Below are 26,764 nucleotides of genomic sequence, written 5' to 3' on the forward strand. Positions count from 1 at the left end.
TCGGTTTTCTTTTAATAGGTACATAGTAAATCCAGTTCTGTGATTTCACATACTGTAACTGCCATCTCAGCAGCAGAGCCTTTCGGCTATTATTTTTTCAATCAGCGTTGCTTTGTTTAGTGAGACAATTGTGTACAGAATTTAGCGGGAATTTTGCAGCAGTGAGCAGATTGATCTGCCTAATGTCAGCCATAATCAATCCTGCCATGCCATTTTCTGTGTAAAGATCTCCTGTCCATCCACCCACACAGTGTTGTTCAACACGACAGCCGTCAGTGTCATTTGTCCAGCGGGCAAATGGCCAAGCTTTTCAAAGAAAATAATATCCTGTATACAACCATTTCCACAATTCTCAGTTATGATGGCCAGTGATTTGGTTTAGGTAATGTTGTTAATGGTAACAGAATATTTCTATAAGAAATTGCTGTCATGTGGTCTAACCCTGAAATGGACTGCCATCACTGTCGGTGCTCTAAATGGGTTCAGATTCTATCTGGCAGGTTTGTGATTGCCTTGGAAACTGATGAATGGCCATAGATTGGATCTGGCATGAATATGTTTCCAGTCAGTGGAATCAATAGTGCTGCTCAATGTTGGAAGAGATGACCAAAACCATCTATTATGCCATGTTTCAGAATCTTTCCTTGGTTCATATATGCGTAGCTTGTCATGCAGAATAAAAATTCAGAAGGTGGAAACTGATGATATCTCCAGCTGGTTGATGAGCTTAGCTGTTGAACACAGCTTAGATGGATTGAACCTGATGTACTTGCTTCAATATCATGAGAAATTACACAGATAGAGATTGTCTTTGGATTGTGGGTGATCCAGATGATCCACTCAGATGGTTAACTAAGCTTGAGACAGGGATTTGTCTTCCAAGGTTGATGGATCTAGGTTGATCTGATCAGCAGTTTTCTGTGTGAAAGCTCGTGAATGAGGCAGTCTTCCCTTGTTGGTTTTCCAAGCTGCTAGTGAGATCTAGTTTTTAATTAGTTTTTGAATGATTTGAACATGTAATGTTCATCAGATTTCACACCATGTTCTACAGTTATATATATGTGACACTAGTCTGCTATTCTTGATGCAAGATTGATTCAAAATGTTGGCTCACTGAAGAGTGATTACGATGATGGAGAACAAACAATATTGTTTTTATTTTCTACAACAATGACAGCAAAACATGCAAACCAGAAATAGAATACAGACACAAGTCTCATCCATTTTGGGCCTCACAGCGACTGAAATGCTTGCTGCTGCTGCAAAAGTAGGCAGTTCCTCCTTGTGTGTGATATTTACATCATTATTCAGTCTGTCTCTGGAAACATATCCTGGAGACATTTGTGAGCAGTGTTGTCAGCATCCAGATTTACTGTGTAATGACGTCATTATGTCTATTTAGAGAGGTGCATCAGATTACATGCATCAATCATGCCGTGACCTTCCCCGTAGTCTGCCAGTGATTTCATGAATATGTGAATTTTTCTGCCTGCTCCATTTCTTGCAATAAGTGACTAACTCCAGGCAGTTGGTATTCTTAAAGCGGAGTCTCAAATTTTATGTGAATGAACTGTACAATTTTGAAATTTCTCCCACAGGATGTTGCGATATTTTTACCCTGTTTCAGCAGAGGGAACATGGTAAAGTCACACAGGGGTGTCCTGCAAGCAGATTAATTTTTCAAGGGAAATTTTGTAATTTTTTAACAAGCCAGATGGTATGTTCTATACCAAGTTGATGAAACTCCCAATATCATGTGGGGTATAGGGATACTTTTTTAAGTGTATAAACTTTTTAAACAAAGTAACTATGCATCAATTCTGGTCATGAGATTCTTTCAAATGCTTTTTTTTAATCGTTATTTAATTACGGTACAAGTGAAATTTTAGGACTTCGATATTAACACAGTGAGCTTATCAAGACATGAAGAAGTGTAATGACTTTCTGAAATCTTAAATTTTACCATTGTCAGTGAACATACTTGCCTGGTGTGGTAACATAATGCATAGTCACTACGCTTTTTAGATCTGACATTCCACAGTAAATGGATACCACCATTAGTTTACACTGTGTATATGTCATCCACGTGTGTTGCTTGCATGTTACACCAGACAGAACATACTGCTCTTGCATCCGCTTGTTGACAGCGTGTGGATGGGATTCAAAGGTCAGCTGAAACCATCGACCTTTTGCACATTTAAGAAAAAAAGTGCTTCTTATGTGGATTTTGTGGTCCACAAGTGTTTACTCTGGCTAGTATGAACAATTTCGCTATCTAATACATGTATGTTGATAAATTTTTCCAAAGCATCGACATAAATAATTGTAGAGGGCTGGTATTTAAAATTCATAGTTTGATTTCCGTGAGTATTATGACCAACTCTTGGATTCTAGCCACACTGTAGCTTTTCAAAACACACTCTGAAATACTCCTTACCTTTTCAATCACCCTGTTTTGGGTTTTTGATTGTGCAAACCAAGTACCTTATGACATCGTGGTTAGAGCGTTCCTTATTCAAATTTACCTGCTAGGCTACAGAACACTGTCCAGTTCATTTCAAAATAGATGTTCTCCAGTTCCAATGACGGTCGAAGTCTCGCTTCTACTGCCTGAATACACCAAAAAATAGCACTGTATCACCATTTGAAAATACGAAACACCCTGACAGAAACAGTGTTTGTAATAAATATGAGGTATGAAAAATCTGAATGCAACTTTTAATAAATGATTGTGAGTTAGCTCTGTTAGAGATGTGAAATAATTTTAGAGACATGTTGCTTAAAATAGACAAAAAAATGAATTTAAGTTCGTATATGGGAAAAAATGCTCCATGTGTGTAGTACGTGCGTAAATGCATGTTTATAGTGCGCAGGCAGTGTCTACTGCTGTCAGTGTTTAGCAAAGAAGGAAACCAGTATCTTTTGAAGGGGTGAGAACCAACAGACACAACACAACGTTCTAAAAATATCTGACCGGCAGACTAAATTTATGGACACGCTGGAGAGAAGGTCTGTAGTACTCATTGTAAATTTAGCTATAAAAACCAACAGATGCTGTGCCAGCTTGGTTTACTCACTGATGCAGGCATGTTGTGAGTATTTGTTTTGTCTTCCTCCCCCTCATGTAACGCGTACTTTTGATGCAGTCTGACGTGTTTACCTAGTTCTCTCTCAAACTGGTGCTTGCATTTCTCAAATGTTTTCAGTTCAGGTTCACCGTATTTTTGCACAAAGTTTTTGGCTGATGTTGTTCAGGAAGGTGATTTAATGAATCATCTTCAGTGAATTAGCTCATTACAGTCAAACATGAAATTGGCAAGATTGAATGAAATGACTTTAATTCCCTTAAAAATGATTCAACAGGCAAATATTTCAGTAAAGCTCAGGTATTAGGCAGTTCTGCCAGAGAAATTATAATTCCCTCGTATATATTGTCTTCATAACAAATTTTTGTTGTAGCACAGTCCCTAGGGACTCTACAGGTAACTTGGATATGCTTGCCCATTGAAGATAAATTATTTGCGATGATGATACCTTTAACACTGAAAAATATTCAAACTTAGTATTGAATGTCATTTTGAAACAAGGCCCCTTTGCTATCGCTGATTTGCAAGATTCTTTTCAGAAAACTTCCTCAGGATATGATGCTGATTTCCAAGAAAAATTTCTGAAGTCATTATATATTCACAGAACAGTCTTTAACTATAGATACTTTGAAAAGGTATTATAGATTTTCCACTGAAAGACAGTTTCAATGCTGAGTAATCGGTTGATGTGCAAAATTTCCCACAAAAAACTTCTGTAAGTCTTGTTTGAGAGGGAAACTGTAATATCAATAAATTATCCCTATGGAATATCTAGTTCCAGAATGTCTGTTTCTAGGGTTCCAAGGAGAAAGCGTAGCTTCAGAACCACTCGTAGGATTTTGTTTTACCGGTATATTTACTGACACCTGCCTTACAAATTTTTACTATATTCCCGTGTTAAATTTTCAAGATTATTATGACACAGTTAATCACTGAAATATACAAAGAACCTACACCTGGTCCATGACTTTGAAAAAACAAATTATTTTTGTATAGTTTCTTTTGCATGTATTTGCCAATATGTTTGATATTATGAATATGAGGATGGTGATAATTAGTGATCATTTCTGTATTGTTAGCTATGGCTAATTTTTTTTAAATTGCTGAAAAAACCAACGTAATATTTGTAACATACATGTATCTATGCATATAAATGAAAATACTTTGGAACACTTCAAATACTTAGAAACTTGTGTGTACTGCATCTGGAAAGCAGAGAAACATGGTTCTGTATCCTCAATATGCAGTCAACCCGGTTTTACAAAGCAGTAACTGCCAGCTCTATTTTGTCTCCAGCTTTTTGTTGAACTGTTCTCTGAACGAATGTTGATTGATCTGTCCATGAGCCAGTGATTTTCCCTACATCCTTTGTCAGCTGTGTCGCAGTCGAGTCAATTCAAAGTGCGGTGAGGCCTGTCATTAATGGCACCTCTCTAATCAGGACACCTGTTAAGTAGGAACAGATCTTCCCACCCAATAGTGCAAAAATCAATAACCATTGTCAGTCACAACACCTCTTGAATACAGAAATTTTTCTGTGACCACGCAGCCTCCTCATCCAGTGTTCATTGTAGGTTTATTTTTTTACACCTTTTTTCATTGCTCCTGCATATTCTCTAATAATGAATCTTTTAAATGCTCGCGAAGACTAATTCCAGCCATTAGCAATTTCAATGTCATTTTCACACTTCTATGCAGTTATCTAGAGGACCAGGTCAGAACATTTGCAGGCTTGCAACCACCAGCACGTAGCATTTCAAAATGTTAGGTTTGCACAGCGAGAAAAGTGTAATCAGAACACTGTGAAAAACTTGAAAAAATTATCAAATTTACTGCAACTGTCATTCACAAAGCATCATCCAGGGAATGAATACAGCCAGTGTATGCTTGTCAATTTGTATTCTGCTCATGAACTCCAGGAAATGGATTCTGTGAAAATTAGAATATAAGACCGGTTTTCAAAATAGGGGCTGAGGAAAATGTGCAGCAAGATGAAAGGACTATTTATCTTGCTGTCAGATTTCCATTCTTTATGATTCAGGTCAGAAGACAGTCTTAATGCGGTAACTCACACTCGTGAATAGATGATTTTTTTTTCTCCCCTTTTCAATTCGGTGTGCGAGACAGGACAAGTGATGAACTCATTTTTCTGTGCATTGATGGAAACATAATCGGAGTGTGGAATTAGAGACAAGCTTCATTCTATGAGCCTGCAAGGCACCCTGATAGATACACTGCTTAAGCTTTGTGCAAAATGCAGTGATTTGCCTGTGATCAGACTCCGGTGATTGTATCAGAGAGTGACCTTTTCAGGAGATGATCGTGGCGGGGATGTTTATCAAATTCAGCATGACTGTGTCTTTGTCTTCAGGCTCATTTGCTGGCTTAATCAACCTTCAGCACTCTCTGGCGTGGCATTTCGGGTAAAGCTGCCTTAAGTTCATGATCAAATCTCCGTTCACGGAAACTGATATTATCGTCAACACAAGCAGAAAATCAGTTAGATGATCATTTGAGGTGAAGCATGGTATTTGTTTGAATATGTATCCCAAAATCTGAAAATAACAATGCCTTAATATCATGCTAGCTGTTTAGCGATAAATGTATATGTATTCTGCGTGCATATGGTAATAAGGTGAAACCTGATCTGATTAAACTCAGATTCCAGGATTGGCTTCATTCTGTCTCCATGCTTTCATTTAAAATTCCCCTCACGCCTCGTGTCTTTACCTTCATGCGGACACCACAGACATTCTGAAGGCACTGCAAGCAATGGTGAAGAGTGGAGCCAGCTAATACATGTGATTTTAATCAGATTGTGTGTGATCCTCAGCACAGCATTCAGGAATGCAGGGTTGTGCTGTAATTTTGCCGTGGAAATCATGTCACTGTGGTAGTTGGTTGTGACATTTTTCTCCATGCAAAATAAACAGATTGTAGTGAGAAGCAGAGAAGCCTGAAATTCATAGTTTCCATAAAAACCATCCTGATCCATAACTATCAAGAAGTTCTGTATGATTTGTTTAAAGTAGGGATACTTTTCCCTACGAAGGCAAACATAGGAATATTTGAAGTTTGTTGATCTGGAAAAACAGAAGAAATTGATCATTTCTTTTGTTGTAGGGTGTCGCCAAAAAATCATACTAGCCCCTCCAAGTGCTTTTAGCACCCGAAGCACCGTTTTTTCTGTATGACGTCTCAAAGGCATAGCATTACTTGATGTAGAGATATCTCATGGGCTATAATGACTGCTTTACCAGTATGTGATTGTGATTATCTGTGGGGTGCTTCTTTCCTTGATGTTTAACTTGTGCTATTATTAATTATATTCCCAATGCAACCTATTACGTCAGAATTTTTCCTGTCTTCCATGCTGCAATCAACTATTATTCACCACAGTCAGATGGAGATGTAGGTACCCATGTCAAAGAAGGCAGTGTTGTATGATATTGACCTGAGAAAAGGCAAAGATGAATATTAACCTCAAGGCAAAGATAAATAAATATTGACCTCACAAGAGCTGATGTATATGTCAGAGTAATTATTAACAGAGCATTTAGAACATGTGGCAGTTGTGACTCGGTATTTAATAGAGTCAGTGTTATAATTTATCACTTTACAATATGACAGCCTGCTTGTGAAAGTAGCAAGTCAGTTTATATTTTTGATACCATATTTGTGTCATAAATGAGCAAGAGTTGAAATATATCTGTTTTGAAAGATGTTTCATGGACACACGTGTTTGTGAAGGGTGACACATTTGTTATTGTGAGCTAAATCCACTGAATGACAGAGATTATAACGCAGAGGTACTGAGAAAAAAAGACATGTAGAGTTCAAAATCTCAGCGTCACAATGAGGAGGGATTAAAATATAAGAAATTAATCACACCAAAAAGGAAAGATTACCACAAATCCGTGATGCATGATAAATGCCTTAGAGTATTGTCCTCTTCTAGAAACTATGTGATGGCACAGTTTAAACCTCTCTCTGCTGTTTTGTTAAGGTAGTTTTCAGTAGAGCCTGAAAACAGCAAAGACTGGACACTATTAATGAACCTTTGAGTGCCAAAATCAATTTTTGTTGCATTTATACTATACAACGCCAACAATTTCTTTCAGATCTAGACAATTTTTCTCAGATTTTCCCCAAACTTTTGGTCAAAAAGTGCAGCCCATAAAAATTTATGTCCATTTGGTCCAAAATCATGAAAAAAAAATTACAGAAAAATTAATAAAAATTGATAAAATGTAGCCCTGATATTTTATTTATTTTTTTTTGGGGGGGGGGGGGGGAAGTACAGTGCTCAACCAAAGGGTTTAAAGCAATGCATTATGTGAACATTTTTGTTTCTGTTAGTAGAGATCACTTCATATCACCAACTAGTTCTGTAAGGTGTCATGGGAAAATAAATTGCTTTCCATTGGCGATAAAACATGCAAATATACCATGACAGTAAAATTGGAGATTAACGTGAATATAGGAGAAATGTATCAGCAATAAATGAGTATCGTTCATTCCTTTTTACACAGCCCATATGTGCCAGCTAATTGATAGCAGCTCGCTCAATGACCTGAGCTGCCCATTTATGTGTGCACCGACCATTTTCATCAGATGTCACCGTAATTCCAAAATGCAATCTGAAAACAACAGTAGCAATTGGCGTATCACCATGCACACTCTGTGGTATTTATCAAAGTCTTCGGTTTGCCAAGTGTTGTCATTTCATTCTCTTTCTTTTCACAATATGCTGAGCAGATTATGCTGAGCAGATCATTTCTGGCTGGATAAAAAACTAAGAAAATGTGAAGCCAGCTTTCAGCCCTGCGCTGTATGGTGCAAAATACTGGAGCAATCTGAACTCTGTATTTAAATGTTACTGATGGCTATTTCAATTAGCCTACTGAAATAGTTAAACGGATCGGTAGATGTGTTATTGTGCCTTCATTGTCATATGACGTCCATTTAATATTTCTGTATTATTCTGAAGAAAAAATGGTGAAATAATAATTATTTTTTCCCAGATTTCTTTATGTGAGTGCACTTTTAAGTATCCACCTCATGATCTGTTTAACAACATAAATCACCCAGGTACATGATTGAAAAAGTATCAAAAAGTACAACAACACCTTTTGAGAGTGTCTGCTCAACATTTAAATGTGTGGGGGTGGGACGTCAGATTCTGAAGGTTGCACCTCAAAACCAGCCTGATTTCATGATTTTGTACATCCACCCATAATTTTAGGGGTCAAAAACTGACTGTAGGCAACAAAATAAGATTTGTAAAAAGTTATAAAAAGATGACATCACTGTAAGAACTTTTGCAATGAAGACCAAGGCAGCCCCAGCATTGAGGCCCACCCTGACCTTTGACCCCTGACTCTTGATATCAATTCCACTTACGATACCAGACTGTGCTACTTTCTTGAAAGAGCTACTGCTTATGTCAGTCTGATACCACAGCAACCACAGACAGCAGTGGACGCCTTCAGATGCCAAGGCAATATTTCACAAAAAGCTAAAGATGAAGATGGATGCCCGCAGTGCTCAAGTTCCGATATCTACCTGCGTTTCATTTGAATTCACTGGCGATTTAATCTTATGCTTTCCTAGAATCCAATTTTGCTCTCCACTTGATTGAGGTATAAAATCCATGCATCATAGGCAGCTGAACTTTTCACCCCTTCACGGAATTTTTCTCCTGTCTCTTTTTTGAATCCTCCTGTGAAATGAGTAGTCAATCATTCCACTTACTCTCTTTCAAATGTTCCTATTCTTTACACTCAAAGTATCGTCTGCATAGTTGGTATGCATGGGTACAGGGTCAATACAAACGATGTATGTAATATTGCCATATGGTACATTTGTGATACATATACCAGTAATATTTGGATGTATTCAGATAAACAAAGGCCCACATGCAAAGTGTACTGTTTTTACAGACAAATGATGGTATGATATTCTGTATAGTATTCGCTATATCTTGTGATACATCTCAAGTCGTATGGTTTATCCATGGAAACAAAGCTTTAGGTAAAATATGTAAGAATATGTTGAATGGATAGCATCAGATGGACTGTAGAGTTGCTCAGCATGTCGGAAGTCTTATCTCTCATTTCCAAAGGTTTTGTTTACAGTAGAATGCGCCTCGGGGACAGATATTCAGACTTTTTTAATTCACCGTGTTCAAATTTTTTCTGATCTACCACTTTTTGGGGTGCATTTTGAAGCCCTTTGAAAAGAAAAACTTTCACAGTCTCAGTTTCTTGAAAATAAAAAATGTTGTTTTTCTCCATATAGTTAACACAGAGATGTGTGGCCATTTTGAATTTAAAATATTGGTAAATCTTGGGTAATATGTGTCTCTAGTACAAAAATTTGCACAGTGACCACAGATTTGTATTCTTGATTTTGAAAGTGAAAGATTCCTTGAGGAAAATTTGAGTGAAAGTTTAAGTCTTTTACTTGCAATGCACATACTTCTTTGAGGTCAATGATCTTGGATCGACATTGACTCTGTTCTGTGGTCATTTCAGCAGAATTTTACTTGATGTGCCAAAGCAAACCCTGTAAAGGTACCAAGCGAAAATGTTAGTGCTGCCCTGTCCTATGAATACTGCCACCAAGAGGTTGGAATGGACCATGTTTGCCTGGAGATAACACAGGATGTGAGACAGGATGTAATGTATTTTGAGGCTTGACCCAAATACCCTAGAATGTAGGTCATAATGACTCAGGACAGAACTATTTGCTGTGACCTGATAACGACCTTGCCAGGGACCCGCTGATAGAAAATACCAGTTAGAATGAATCAACAGCCCAATATCATGTTGTCAAACATGCCTATCAGTTTACTGTTCTATCAAAGGCCGTAGGCTACAGATAGCTGTTGCGGCCAAGAATTATAATGAATTATAATAGGAAGTCAATTATACCACATAACTGTGCCTGACATAGCTGGGTGACCACATTTTGCTTTGTTGTCTGAGTTACTGCAAGATGTACATCAACGATCAGTTAAGGTAGTATGGGCCTTGAATGTGAAAGACTTTTGCCGAAACTTTCCTAAATGAAACTTTCAACCATTCTCTTTCAAAATCGAGAACAAAAATCGGGGGTCACCAGGGAAAACAAGTAACCCAAAATTTACTGATGTTTGAAATTCAGAATGGCCGCCGTCCCTGTGTTATCTGTATGGAGAAAAATAAGATTTTTGAATTTCAAAAAACTAAGCCAGTGAAAAGTTTTCTTACACCAAGAGCTTTAAAATGAACCCCCACAACTGGTATATCAGAAAAGAATTGTAAAAGTTTGAGAGTCCGAATGTCTGTCCCCGAGGCGCATTCTACCTTAATAATGGGGGGAAATAGTTGTGATAAATAAAAAGGAAATTCTATGACAAATTGTCACGTTGACACATATAAAAACACATCAGTTAATAAATTAATGAGTTTCCCAAGTAGTAAGTTCTGTATTTTCATTGGGCAGTGAATGCAAACTGGTGAATGAGCTCTCAGTAGTCATGGCGAGTTCAGAATAAACATGATATATTTAATTAATGAACAGTAAAAACATATGTATAAGTCAGTAAAATTGTCAAAACTGTACATATGCTGTAAAAAATTGCTTGCCAACATCTGTTTATATTGGAGCTGACAGATTTGTCCTCCAGTTGACAGAAGTGTCACACTGAAATGAGTGTTTGTGCCGAGAGTTGCGTGTAGTTTTGTGGAAAGTTATGCAGACAGGTAAGTTGGCTTTTGCAGAGGTTAGGATGATATTTCAAGTAAGTGATATTTGGCATACAAATACAGATTGATCAGTCAGGAGAAATTTTATAATTTGTCATGAAAGTTTGGAAAGATGTGATATTTGCCGGGAGTACTGACATTAATGACAGCTAAGGGTATTAAAGGTTAATGCCCGACCTGTAAAATGCAGCCATGAATAATTCACAGCTGATTTGCCCATTGAAATAACTTACTGGTACGATGACCTTAAAAATATAATTGAAACTCATCCAAAAATTTTAGTTTGAATATTTGAAACTGTTACCGCTGAGGCTCTTAACATCAAAAGAGTGTGTACTACAGGTAGCATATGTTTATAATACTGCAATATTGGACCCAGCCATTGTTTTTGCAGCTCTGCAAATCCCACATCGTAGTTGAGCTGTATATAAAGCCGCTAGACTGTATACTTGCATACCTGTGGACTGAAATGGTACTGTTACCTTGAAGTTGATTGTTTTCTGTTGCAGCTGGTACATTTTATATTCAGTCAGCCTTTTGTAATAATAAATTACCAATCATTCTCTGCTATTTCGTAGTCCTTGATTCAGCTATATTACTGAAGTGTACCTTTCTGCAACATTTGAAGCATATTTTGCAGCGTTTGAGGGAATAATCTGTCTGTAAAGGTTTTGATCCAATGTAAAACCACTCATTTGAAAACAAAAATATGAAAGCTCTAAAATGATGCCCCCAAAAGAGGAAGTTCTGAAATTGTATGGATTGAAAACTAGCAGTGCAGTACCCACCCTCTGGAAATCTGCATCAAAACTTTGCTGCGGACAAAAAGTTTGTCCTTGTACGGAGCTCACAGCATGGTAGTTTCACCGATACAGGGTCAGTGGGAGAAATAAAGAAAGGGCTTGATGGATTGCAGGGGGATTTGTTTAATTAAATGCCTCGGAAGAGTGGAGTTGTGTGACTTGTTACATAGTGGTGTCACAGCTAATGGTATGGAAAAGATTTTCCCGCCGATCAAATTTCCATTCAACAGGAAGGTGTCCAGACAAGTAATTGTTCACAGGAAATTGTTCATTATGCAATGGTTTGCCCTTCCACAACAGTCTGGTGTTGGTGATGACATCATCAAGGATGACATCACAGATGAATTGGTGCGTCAAGATATACTGTTTAAATTAGAGATGTTTACACTCCTGTCTTTGTGATGCAGAGTCGTATTTTTCATGCTGTGTATTAAATAATGATTTTTGAGGAGAAACAAAGTTACTAGTATATGGTATGCTTGGTTCTTTTATCTGTGACAAAAAAAAACGACATCCAAATATTTTTGTAACAAAACCGGAGATATTAAAGGAAGCCAGCTGTAGGCTGTATACTATAATGCACTTTACAAAACAAGCAAGCCACATTTTACTGTTGTGCAGGTTGGTGCATTTGGTGTGAGTACAGGGTTTGTAAGCAGATCAAACTATCTGAAATTGAAACTATTGAAATTTTGATGTGCAGATGACAACTTCACATCCTCAAGCTTCTTGAGTGTGCAGTATCATGAATTGTTCATAAAGTTCCATCAAAGTGTACTTTTACATGGACATGAAGCAAACAACGGCATTTTGTAAATACATTTCATTTGGGAGGATTGGTTTGTGAAGAATGTGACTTTCCTTTTTGTCCCTCTCGCTTCTACTTTCTATTCCCTGAGATAATAGCATCAGTTCTTTCACCTCTATAAATGGACCCTGATCACATCACTGTTTTCATTCTTTAGCCAATGCTAAATTCTTATGTACACATCACTACTTGGTGTCAGAACCATGGTTTCGAAGTCCCTGTCTGACACATTTTGTTTCCCATTGTCTGTGGCATTGTACGGCTTCCCAGACATGGACTGAGCCACACATTGTGCTCTTATGCAGCTCATTGTTGAAGAATAGGTGTTTTCCCCCCAGTGGATGCTGAAAAAAAAGGTTTGAACGCAGCTTTTCTCCAGTTAGCCAGGACATTGCCAGTATGGCTGCTGCACATGCTGTGATACTGGTCTTCAGCCTTTGACTTGAACTCTGATGGAAAGGTTCTTGGCAGGTAAAATGGGGAACAAATGATAAGCTGTAGATTGTCAAGAGGTTTCATGTTCAGTCTGACAAATCGCCACACATAACTCTCGGTCATTGTTGGACATGTCAAATACATGTATAAACAAACTGTATCAGCCTGGCCACTTTACAGCTGTATATGTAAACTGAATTACAGTACATGTAATATCTTTATCCTTTATTGATGTTGACATATACCACTGATGACGTCAGTATGAGAGACTAACAACACATGCATATATACACAGAAATGGATATACATATGTATGCATTCGTAAAACACACCTGCACCAGTTCATAGATCCCAAAGTAACACATTCATTTCTCTGCTGTGTTGCAGATTCCAAGAAAGAAGCTGAGGGCAAGGCAAGACAACAAGCTGCGGCTGCCGCTGCAGCTGCTGCTGCTGCTTCAGGTAAGAGACTTAAATCATTTTCAAATGTGAGTGCTCATTTGATTGGTACATATTGTAGAATTTTAACATTACCTCTTCTCAGCAGCCAATGGGATACACTGTAATGTGGTGTTATTAAACAACAGATACATCTAGTCTATACCCTGGTATATATAGCCAGGATCTTACAGGTCTCAGTTTCACGGTGACAGTGCATTTAATTGCAAAATAATTCTATAAGATACAGCTGTCTATGAGTCAAAGACAACTCACTGTTTGGTTTATGGGAGAGTGCACCATACAGCTATGTAATATTTCTCTTGTATTTCTTCTGTTCTAACAAAATTTATAATCCTTAATTGATAAAATTTTGTATCATACATGGCTACTCGTGTAGTTTCCATGGTAACATTTTATAAGTACATCAAACTAAGATTTGACATAATAAGAGATTTAGTACACATTTACGTTTTGGAGGTAAATTTCCAGTTTTGTTATTATTCTTCCAATCATTATAGTGGACATTGTTTTCTTGTACATCTTTCCAAAGATATGAGAGATAATTCTGGAAATACATCGTAGTTGAAGTAAGATGACTTGTGTACTATTTCCCTGTTCTTGCAATAAGCACGTTCTGTAAAGCCTTGTAATAGTATTTTCAAACATTTCTCATGTACAAATATGATATGTAGATGTACAAATCTGGAACAATCTGTGAAATTGAGAAAAATGTTAGAAGAACTAAAACAGTGAAAGTTTACTGACTACAGGAAAGTTGCACATTTTGTGATAGCAATAACTGTTTAATTCACTTGTCTATTATAATGGACTAGACAACATTATGAGAAAATGTACAAAGAACAAAATGTTGACATTGTTAAATTTAAAAAAGGAAATGTTCAAGTAAAAATATATTTCTGTTTTGAATGGATATGGTGTATGCCAGTCAACAAGCAAGCACACCCAGGCAGGTGATTTTCTCCTCACATATGCTTTCACCTTTTCACCCCTATTTCCTGTGAATAAGTCCATACTCCCCATTGATAACAATGGGTTTGAGCCAAACCATGGTGGTGAAAGGGTTAATATGGACCATTATTTTATATCTATATCTATATATCTGTATATATCTATATATCTATATATCTATCTATCTATCTATATATATATATATATATATATATATATATATATATATATATATATATATATATATATATATATATATATATATATATATATATATATATAAGAGACAATTCAAATGAAAATGATGTTAGGTAATGTGATCGCACATATTTCTTGCATTGATATTCTGTATATTATTGTGTTAGCACTAATGATATTGAATGCAGTCATCTAACAGTTGAGTTTAAAATAAACTACTCAGAAGAGGGAAGAGTTAGGTAGAAAGTTAAGCATACTTTATGCCAGTAGAGTATTTCATACATATTGTAAAGTGCAGATCAAAACGCTGTAAATGAACTATTTCTTCTCTTTGTAAATTTTTGCATTTGTAAACCAAATAATATTGGTAATGTGTTGAAAACATAATTTATCCACAGTTTTCCAAAGGATGAAAATAACTCACTACTCTATGACAATTGAGGGAGTTATTATCTGATTATCTCTTTTGATTCTGCACGGACAGTCATTTATTAAACCAAGCGTGATTAAATGCACAGACCTTGCCCCTCATGTGTTTGAAGCTTATGCCTAAACTGTGTACAGCACCCCATTTCCTCTGAAGAGGTCTGTCGTTGCAATGGGAATCTTGGGTTAAAATGAACCAGATCAGGTGCAGTGGAGATAGAGCATGTGACATGAAAGGTCAACTTTCAGACAATGACACAATTCTTCATCGCTGGGTATCACAGTTTAATCTTGCAAGACGGAAGCAAGTGTCTCTGTGTATAAAATCTCTTCCATCAAAGTCTTCGGTCATCACCAGTGCAGAATTCCATCACATTACAGTCAATGAACTTGGGTCAAAGGTCACACGAGCTATGCCAGTTATTCTAGACAGCTTGTATTATTTGCAGTGACACATGCTGAATCTGTTGGATATTTCACCACAAATGAACTTCATGTCAATATTGGGAACAGAGTGTACTCTCGTCATTTTTTTTTGCGTGGGAAGAAGGCTGATTGGTCAGTTCTGCAATGTTGATACATCCTCAAAGTAAACATCCGCGGCAGCCGTTTGCCATGCTTGCACCAGACAAAACAGGAAAAAATGTTTCATTTACAGATCAGAGAAGGTGAAGTAGATAGCTTGTGTGTCAAGTGGTGCGTGCAGCCACCGCTCACAAGTTGATAGCTTTGTTTGTGCGTACGACCATGCGACAGGTGGCGATGGCCATAAAATGGAAGAAATGATCAGTTTAAGATAGGGCGACATGTCACTAGCACACTGAGATTCACACTGGCAGCACATAATAGCAGGTGTCACCTTTCACCGCCGCTGTACTTTCAGTGGGCAGAGAGAGTCCTGTTTCTCCCACAACAAAGGGTGCATACATGCATGATGTATGGTGCATGCCAAACTCCACTACTTATCTCTGATGTATAGCTGTCCCAGAGGAGAACTTTGTACTTGCATGTGGACTCCTGTGAAAATTACGGCTGTTTCATCACTTAAAGGTCAAAACTTTCTATTGAGGTGAAGATTTAGAACTACTGAAAGCTAAATTTATGAACTATCAAGTGACTCTGAGTAAGTATATGATCCATGTAATATATATTCTTTTGAAGGAAAGTACTAAACAATATCTGAGCTTCCATATTTTTTTGAAATCATGGTAAGTAGTGAAAATTCATGATGATGCTGTTATCATACCAAATGAAAATTTACATCATAAGATAGGGAGACAGTATATTTTGGTATGGTCAAAATTTTCTATACCGAGTCAGCATATCATTTGTGTGTTAAATGTGCACTTCCTCATCCTGTTTTTGCATCTTTACAGAGAAAATTCTTCGGAATTTTACAGAAAATTGAGTGTTTTCATTTTGATTGTTATCTTGGAAAACTTATGAAGAAATGAAAATAATAAAAGCTCATGGTATCTAAATTTTTCAAAACTTCATTAGTTCATTTATGAAGACATTGATCTGATTTTGTTTCTCCTCAAAGCGTAAATTCTCTCAATTTATATTACCACATGACTTCCTGAATTGAAAGCTTTCTAATCGTAGTTCTGGTGAATCGTTGAAGGCATATGAGTCATAGTTCTATAATTAAATTTTGATAAGTTGTGAATTTCTATTTTGTCAGCGCAAGGTTATAAGAGAGCTATTGTCTACCCAGTGGGTTATGGTCACTGCTTGGATATATATTCAGACAAAACATAGTAGGTTAGTGAGTTGTTAAAGCAAACATTAACAAGCAGTGATTTTGACATTGAATTAGTTTTGAGTGAAAAAATTCGAGTGGAGAATCTTTTTATTGGTTCAAAAGGAAAGCCATGTATTTTTAAGTCTTATTGGTGTCAGACAAGTGGTGATCTTTGTTCAATTTCCTCTGTGCAATGTCACCTACCGGTATTTCAGACTACGGCATGACCCCCAGCTGCACTATGCTAGCCCTATTTAGCCTGTACCTAGGTTATCAGTCAAATCACACTATCTTTAAAATATTGAGGTTAGAAAAATATAACTTGCTTGAGGTTAGGTCACCTTGGATGAACTAATGTTTGTCTGCTGTTAATATTTAGGAGGAAAACAGAGGTCATTGAATATGAAAGACAGATGGTCTTTTTACTGTTGGCAAAAGGACAACTAATACATCCGTGAAATCATGATGTGAAACTGTCAAGTTCTGATGATTTTCTGCCATAGATGTATGAGATACATCCTAATTAATACCCGTTGATATACTTGCTTGTAGTGCGAAGTAGACAGCTGTCAGCGTAGGCACGCTATTAGTAAGATGGATCAATAGTGTGCTAACCTGCCATGGAAATTAATTGCCAAGAGTTATTTTGTCCATTTGGATTGACAGAAGAACTATTAATTAATTGGCAAGAGTTATTTTGTCCATTTGGATTGACAGAAGAACTATTTTGAGATGCAATTTTTAGGTATGGTTAATTAGGGACATTGATTTGCTGTCTCCAGGGACAGCTTTTGTTGATCAAGCTAATACTGTGTGACTTCCAAAGTCTTTGATAGATCCACATGCGCCGGCCTTACAAATGTAGGACATGATGACCCTTGCCAAAGCATCTAGACGTACACACAGGATCAATATTTACAGATGTGATAGTTCTACAGACTATAAAGCCAAACCCTAACCCCTGATACAGAATATTCACGGTATTATTTCAGATTTTATTTGAAAATTAACCCTTTGAGCACCAGTCTATTTTTATCCCCTTTATAAGATATACCCCAGTCATTTTTTCTCAGATTTTTGCCAAAATTTTGAGAAAAAACTAGCCAATGAAATGTGATGTCCATGTGGTCCAAAATCATCAAAAAATTACAGAAAAATTCATAAAAATTGGTAAAATTTTGCACTAAAATTCTGGTGGGAGAAAATTAGAGCGCTCAAAGGATTAACCAGACTCAAATTATTTCCCCATGGTGTTCACAAGTCAAGCAGTTGACAATACAATATGCCAGTGTGCTGTATTAACAGATACATTAATATTTATGTGAGGTAGATGAGCTGTTGAATTTTCAGGTTTGTCAGCTTTAATTAAACTTTAATACATATGGTATATGTACGCTATTACATTTCAATTTCTTGTATATGCTGCATATGTCATAGATGTGTACAAACTGTGACAGGATGAAAGGAAAAGTTCTAACAGCTTACGACAATGAAGCATGTAGACTTGGTTCAAGGCAGTTAATTCTTACAAAATAAAATCATTTGCAAAAGCCTCTTATGAGTCTCTTGTGTTTCATACAAACTTCATTGAAATTTGGCAGCCCATGTCAGGTTTTCCTAGCTGTCGAACCCATTACCTTTGAGTCTGTGCAGTAGTGAGCTAGTTTCTTCTGGGTGAAACTCCCCTGTATCGCATTCACACCACTCATCACAGTCACCCCACTCACATGTTTCATATGAAAACAGAACACAAATCATTGCATCCAGCCCACTCACAAATCACAGACTTGAACCAAGTCTATGAAGCACGCTGCAAGGAGTAGAACAATGAACCGGTAATTTTCACTTGAAATCACCAGACTTCAAAGAATGATGATGAGATTTTTTCCCTTTAACCTGTTCACCCCCAATTCCCTGTAAACAGGTCCACACTCACCATTGATAACAATAGATTTGGGAGAAACCATGGTGGTGAAAGGGTTAAGGTAGTATGCACCTCGAAAGTGAAAGACTTAAACTTTTGCTCTAACTTTCCTCAAGGGATCTTTCAATCATTCTTTTTTGAAATCAAGAATAAAAATAGGGGGTCACCGTGCAAATTTTTGTACTAGAGAAACAAATTACCCAAGATTTACCGATATTAGAAATTCAAAATGGCCGCCATCCCTGTGTTAACTCTATGGAGACATATAAAAATTTTTGAATTTCGAAAAACTAAGCTGGTGAAAAGTTTTCTTTCACCAAGAGCTTTAAAATGAACCCCCACATGTGGTATATCAGAAGAGAATTGTAAAAGTTTGAGAGTCCGAATGTCTGTCCCCGAGGCGCATTCTATCTTAATGAAAGAGTGTGCTAATCAGTCTGTGAGAGCATGCCGTCAGTGTGTTGGTGCAAGTTTATAAGAATGTGAACCCTGAGCAAAGTGACCGTCACATTATGTTCCACCAATGCTATAGAAGCAGAGGAATGTTGCGCAGCATATGAAATTGAATTCTGCCAAATTACTGAGATCTAGTTTAAAAAAATAATGCATTGAACAATTCATAAATATAAATAATAGCAATTTATATGTATAATATGGAGTCATTTGCATACTATCAGTCTGTGAGAGTGTGCCTGTCGATGCTATGAATATGAATCCCTGGGTAAAGTGACTGCCATTTTATGTTGTACCAGTGCTATAACAGAGTAATCTGAAATTGAATTCGGCCAATTGAAATTACTTAAGATTAGTTCATAAAATTTATTCCTGTAGCAATGCATGAATATAAACATTAGCAATTTATATGTATAAATATTGAGTCATTTGAGCAGCATGTTTCTGTGATTCAAAAACTTCAGAGTGGATCAGATGTCCTCTTTTTTAAACACTGAACTGAATTTTGACTTTTTAATTTAAGAAAATGTAAATATTGGCAATATATATGCAAATATCAGGTTAAACAAGACATAGTTCTTGTAATATCAATATCTTCCGGATGGCTCATATATTCTCCTCTCTCAACAATGAACTGCAGTGTAAGATTGTTATTCGCAAGGACACAAAAATATGTGAATCCAAAACATTTTCAGATGTCCTACTTTAATTCATGAATATGATGAATAAGGGGAGAACCATTTTATTTGGAGGGGTGCTGGAGGAAATGGGTATGGCAGCAAATTTATTTTCTTGCCGCTGTGGCAGCAATCTTTTTACCCACATTTGGTATACCAATGTGAGGTTATCGTATAAGCTGAATTGATTTGCATGTCTGTATATTTGTGGGTATGTGCGGATGTATGTCCGTCACACACAAAGGCTTCCATACCGCCAAAGCTACAGTCTCAGTATTTGGTGTACAGGTAGATGTAAGGGTTGAGATGTGAATTTGTTCAAATGAACACATCAGTGTCAAAAATGTGCAAATGAGGTAAGAAAAAGGGAAATTCTGCAAATGTTCATGAGTGGTCGCATACCAATGGCTGAAACAGGATACTCCACTGACCTGTAGTCATTTCCTGTCATTGTTTATGAACTGTTACATATTCAGTCCGGGTCAGCTCCAAAATTCGAGACTCATTATGATAATGTATTCCGGCATTCAGCCAATCATCGACCAGATTACATCATTAATAAAGTACGGGTCACGCTGTGTCACAAATTACCCACCAAGTGTGATCGGCAGTTTTGGGCCGCTTATTAAGCCCCTGTCTTGTGAATTTCGACGAATTTCGACAGTCAACATAATCCACGTGTTCTGCAGAAGGTCATGTCCAACAAGGAGTCCGATTAGTGAATAAATATTCGAAATATTGACGATTCATTTCTACCCCAAGTTTATCGATTTCGCTCAAGTACCGAGAATCATTTTGTGGATGTTCGTCATCTCTATTAGAAATACTGTTATAAAGGTTATTTGTGTAGGTACGCGTATAACATTTTGCAAGAAAGAAGAGCAATGTCAGAGCTTTAGAACGATACCTGTTTTGTAGTTGTCAAACGCAGACTAAAAATGGTACGCGATTTTGAAAATGTGTTGACAGAGTGGCCCACAACTGTTCCCCATACGGTAGAATTTGTATCGCTGCTATCTCCGACACAAATGGGGTATTCTGAACGATTTGTGTAGGTACACGATTTATATTTCGCAGGACTTCAAGCCAGAGTCTAGGAATCACAGCGATATATGGGGTTTGGTTGTCTTAGCCAGAATAAAACTGGTACGCGATTTTGAAATTGTGTTTTGACAGAGTGGCCACACAACTGTTCGACATTATGACAGAATACGGCGCGGGAGTTCGACACAGTATGGCGTACGTAACAAAGGACGCATGTGGAGGTTGCCAGGAAATACAATTTTTACTGATGGTGCGCTGGCCGCTGATTGGCTAATGAGAGGGGGAAAATATTATGGTATAGCACTCCAATTTTGGAGCTGACCCGGACTGATATTAACAGACCTGCTTAAACTAAGGGACGGACCATTAGATCTTGGGAGGGGGTGGTCACAATGAAATTGTGAACATTTTTTTTTACAACTGTAAATTTCTAAAAAAAAAATTTTCCAAATGAGAAAAGCTGTGCTAATATTTTTTACTAAGTAAATTTTCAGATTTATAATTTTTTTTAGTTAGACCGTCGCTGTCTGAGATACAATGTACATCCATATCACTAGCGCAAATAAGATAGCATGCTGTAACTACTTATGGCCCAGTGATTTATATTGCTGATAGATTTCACGAAATGTTGCAGATCATCTTTTGACAAGCTGAGAAGTTGTTTGCAAAAAATGTGGTGAAATTTCAATATTTGTGTTTTTAGGACAATATTTGCCCTTTTTTTGATCAAAACATCAATTTCTCTGTAGCAGTATGTCAAACTTCTGTCATTCTTGTTGTTTTTCTGGTTGTGCTGTGCAGAATTATTGTGACAGTCATAACATCAACGTAGTATTTTCCTGCACTGAACAGATAGAAACAACATTTATTGTTGATCTTTGGTACCCATACTGGTATGTACCAATTTTGATCAAATGTGAGCGACACCGTATAATTGCGGTATTTTTTAATTTTCTGTCATTACTGGACATGAAGACAGTACTGGATCAATTATTTTTTCTTCTTCATTTGCTGACAAATTTTGTATTCCTAAAATCATCCAGCCCATCCCAAGAAATCAAATTTTCTCCCCAAAGGAAAGTGCTGTCAGTGTGACCAAAAAGGTGAAGTGAGGTCCCATCGTAAGTGCAGAAACACAGTTCAACAGCTTGCTGTTTTCATGACTTCTCATGTCTTTCCTTGTAATAATGTTGATAAGAATCCACCAACGTGGTTGAACACTTTGAAACCGTCACCCATATCCACATATAGTGTACAAAATAATTGCCTACGTCACTCACTAAGTTACAAGCAGGTATTTGCATAATCATCTCAGCTTCAAGCTTCCGTTTGAGTACCACACATCACCAAAACAACTGATATTTATGGTCATAAAGGTGAACTGAGTCAAACTCATTCTGTGTGAAGAATTTCTAGCGTATCATGTATGATTTTGTGGCAAAGAGACCATTCGCAGACATATAGCAAACAAAGTATTAAAAAAGCAGGTTGGAAGCCACGTGTGCAGACTGGTAGTCACTATGTGTCAGTAACAGCATACCTCATATACCAGTACACATCAAGGAGTATGAGAAAAAGTAGAACGCTGAAGCTTTTAACAGATATGAATAACTGAACAACAAACTGCCGTTGCTGCTCGCAGCTAAGTTCACACGAAATCATCTATTAAAAGAAAAAGCCACCATGTCTACAAAGAAAAAAACTGTCCAAGTTGAATTATTCATGAAATATTGATTAATCACTGAAGGCAATGGGTGTGAGTCTGTACTTTCCCTTTGTTTCCGCATTAGCAATGTTTGATATATTCCTTGTCCCAGACAGATTTGATCCTTTTCCCGGTGTCAAGACCTCATCCACATACTAGCATGTTCAGACAACAAACTTTTGCGGCAACAGGTCTGTTGTGTTGGTCCTCTGTTTCCAATCATGGTCAACCTCTGCTGTAGATGGTTGTTTTGGTGTATGTAATGAGTTCAGATAAATTCACTTTGTGTGTAGCAATGTGTGTGGCAATGAAACAAGCTCTCTTGTAGTGTTCTCGTCATATAATCATCTGATTTCAGTTCGGAATCACAAAAATAAGCTTTAAAAACTTTGCAATCTCTTCTGAAAATGTCCTATTGAACAGGGCATAAATCAAAAGCTCTTTGTGATATTATTTAGACATTTGTTGTTTAGCATTTATTTGCATTTATTTGAGAAAATGTTTATTTAGCATTTATTTGTTGTTTAGCATTTAGCTTGTGTTCTCAGGGCTCTGTACAGAAATAGCATCTAGACAGATCATTAAAAGAAGACTAGCTAGCCAACTGCAATTTCTCACTACAATATTGACTGTTGAAATATGTGTGTGTGTGTGTGTGTGTGTGTGTGTGTGTGTGTGTGTGTGTGTGTGTGTACATATATATGATACAGATAGTCGGATTGATCAATTGATGTACAGAGATACCGGTAGAAGAAAGATCAATCGATGTATAGACAGATCTGACACAGAATGGATCTTGGTGATCACAGAAAAATTTGTATCCATAATAAAGTTACTGCTTAGACAGTTGTATCTTCTTTCTTTTTAATGATTGATTTCTGAAATAAATAATTTTGTTGATGTGTGAAATGTTAAGTTTGTATTTTGATGATTTAATGGGTAAGTGCAAGACAACCATACATTCTCTCCTTGTAGACTCTGGTGGAATATTCATAAATAATTGAAGATTCTTGGAATTTTGTAATGGTTTGAAGCAGTTTTCTGCTGATATTCATAAACAGTCGTCATCAAAGTTTTATCAGAAGTACAGAGCATGAATATTTCAAAAACTGCCGGCCTAGAGCAAGCTTTTTAGCATCGGTAAACAGCCTTGCAGGTCAGGCTCATCATAGGTCTGATTGTGTGCAGTGGTGATGTGTGTGTAAGAAGACGCATTGCATGTATTACACGGTGATAGGTTTTTTCCAGTACGGCACTCGTATCCGATTACAATGGATCAGGTTTCTCTAACCTGATCCTCAACTATTCCCAGCAAAACGTGATTCAATAACCCGGAATAGCGCAACCTGTGATGAGATCAAGATATCTAACACAGTGTGTGCAGTGCGTGTGTACATAGACATATTTACGCTGTGATAATAATGTTTTACCAAACCTTTGGTTTCGCAGCCCAAGACCCAATGAGTGCACTGCAGGGACTGACTGCCATGGCACAGCAGCAAAGCCGACCGCAACAGCAGCCCATGCCGCCTGCCTCTGTTCCAGCCCCAACGCAGCAACTGCAGCAGATGGCACAGCAGCAACTGCAGCAGCAGCAACAGCAGCAGTACCAGCAACAGCAGCAACTTCGAATGGCCCAACAAGGTCTGTCATATTCTGACTTTACAGTTTACATCAATCATGTTTATTTCCTTGTTTCAGAACATACACAATGCATGAGCAGTATAGGGTGATTTGTTGGGCAGCAGTACGGAGGAAAAAATTGATCATTATTATCAAAATTCTAGAATGACAAAATTTACCTGCATTCAGTTTCTTAATGGTACTCATGTTGTTGTGTCTTCATCAACAGTGAAGATTTTTTAATATGAGTAAGCAAATTTCAATTACTGAGAAATGCCCCTTAATTTAAAAAAACATATCGCACTTGTTTTAATGGAAGGTTTTTAATGTAATCGTCTTGTATTTCATTCTCTGATAACTGTTCCCCCTCCGGTCAGAATAGCTTTGAAAATTAGATTAAATCCACTCATGATGAGTAAATTTTGATGTAGCATTGATGCGTACTCAAATTAGATATGTCAGGAATTCAGGAATGAACGCAAGTTTGAGGAATTTTTCATGAAGGAAAATTGATGATGGTATGCCGGTACTTTTGGTTGAACACCAAACTGCAATATATATCATGCAAATTTTCTGAGTTCTAAATTTAATTTTTATGAGTTCTGCAAACATGAACCACCCATGGTCTAGCTGCCTTTATGTCTCATTAACCAGGTAAAATATCCTTAATGTCAGTGTTTTAATGGTACTTCCCACAGTATTGGCAATTAAGTTTAGAGGCTTGACCTCTTCAGTGACTCGGTGACTGATAATATTTCACCATAAAAAAATTAACACCTTGTAATGAAAAAATATCAAGTAATAGTGGGTTTGGTTTTGAAATTTCTATTTTCATCAGTATTATACACATTACATGCAACAGAGAGGTTGGAATAAAGGAAAATGACATGCACCATGCAGTGGTATGACCTAGGATTGGCGTCAAGGAAGGTGTATTGTGTTGACATTTGTATTGTTTCAGCTAAGCTACTAAGTTTAATCAATATATTATAGGAGTTGTGGGAAGGAGATGCAGAAACTGCTATAATTTGACATTTAACCCTTTGAGCGCCTAAGTCAATTTTTGTCACCCATATCAAAATATACACCGATCAACTTTTTTCTAAATTTTACTAAAATTTTGATAAAAATCTGAAGCCAATAAAATTGGATGTTCATTTGGTCCAAAATTGTCAAAAAAATTACAGAAAAATTCACAAAATTGGTAAAATGTTGCACACTATAATTTTGGTGGGAAAAATTTGCTGCGGTCAAAGGGTTAGTATATTTCAATAATTAATTTCGAATAAGCCATCAGGTAGTCAACAACTATTTTGATGAATTACTCATGAGGAGTGCCAGACAGGGTAAAGCTGTCACCTACATTGATACTGTAAGATTCACGGCAGGTCATAGTACAATGTCATCTATCCATGACTTGAAATGATGTGTAAAGCGCATGTGTTGGTTCAGCTCTTCCATTTCAAGTAGGGGAGGAGGAAGTTTTGAATTTGGATGTAAAAGAACATTAGGTTTTAGCTTCAGTGCCCGTTTAATCCTATCACCTCCATTTACCTGCTCATTGGTTGGCCCATCCTTATGAAGAGGGGGAGGGGAGGGGGATTGATCTTCAATGTGGAGGTACAGAATACTGGCAGTGAAAGATCTTGTCATGTCAGTAACAGTGTACCCAATAGACAAATTGGCAAACCCATGACTCTTCGCTTAGCTAAATTTGCAAGACCCTGACACAGGAAAGTTCTTTCTGATGTGAGATAATAAAACATTTTACAAATTCTGGTGTAGGGCTGACACAGAAATATCCCAAAATTCCCTAAATTGATGTCAAGAGGCTTTGAGTCCGTGGGGACAGTGGTCAGAGCATCACTACGTTACATGTAGAAATTAAGGTAGAATATGCCTCGGGGACAGATATTCGGAATCTCAAACTATTACAATGTTCTGCCGGTCTACCACTTGTTGGGGATTCATTTTTAAGGTGATGAATTTAATTAAGTTCATTTGCCAAGTTTTGTGAACATTGGCAATTTTATTTTCCCCCATAGATAGAGATAGCACAGGGACTGCGGCCATTTTCAATTTCAAATATTGGTAAACACTGGGTAATTTGTTTCTCTAATACCAAAATTTGCATGGTGACCCCCAATTTTTATTCTTCACTTTGAAAGAGAATGGTTGCAAGTTTGATGGAGGAAAGTCTGAGGAAAAGTAAAAATCTTCCATTTTCAAGGCACAAACTGCCTTAAGCACAAACTAAATGTTATAAATTGATTTGCAAAGTGTAATAATGCTCTATCTCTGCCATACATAATAATGATACATCAAGCATTTGAATTATTCTTCACTTGGAATTCCCCCATATTCAGATTAATCCTTTTCACAAATTTTAAAAAGTTATTATTTATTGGAGATGTAGCGATAAATTTTAGTGTTTATTTATTTCTTAATGTGGTTATAGAGATAACTATTCACAGTCTTTTGCTGACAAACAAGTTCTTTCTCTTACAAATCATATGTTATCTATTTTCCCATTTGAATTTTCTAACTGTGAGCTTACCTGCATACTCTTGATCCATCGGTAACTTCTTTATTACATATAATCCACTGAAATTTTGGAAAGTTAAAATTTTTAACATTTCAGAAAAAATGCAAGGAAACAACCACAAAAGAACTGAGT

At 36.9% G+C, this 26,764-nt stretch overlaps 1 protein-coding gene across 37 annotated transcripts in view; it reads left to right on the plus strand.

Moving 5' to 3' along the window:
* Nucleotides 1-26,764, plus strand: part of LOC139145305 (mediator of RNA polymerase II transcription subunit 15-like) — a 153,767-nt gene that overhangs the window by 101,421 nt on the left and 25,582 nt on the right. For 28 of the 37 annotated variants that reach the window (XM_070716355.1, XM_070716357.1, XM_070716359.1 and 25 more), the window contains 2 exons: nt 13,271-13,345; nt 23,914-24,108. In XM_070716355.1, the coding sequence (XP_070572456.1) occupies nt 13,271-13,345; nt 23,914-24,108 (270 nt within the window). Of the gene's footprint in view, nt 1-12,597; nt 12,920-13,270; nt 13,346-15,337; nt 16,041-23,913; nt 24,109-26,764 lie in introns of those variants that run through there. The other 9 variants (XM_070716387.1, XM_070716393.1, XM_070716383.1 and 6 more) reach the window with 8 other exon arrangements.

The sequence above is a fragment of the Ptychodera flava genome, chromosome 12, assembly GCF_041260155.1.
Source record: "Ptychodera flava strain L36383 chromosome 12, AS_Pfla_20210202, whole genome shotgun sequence".
Lineage (NCBI taxonomy): Eukaryota > Metazoa > Hemichordata > Enteropneusta > Ptychoderidae > Ptychodera > Ptychodera flava.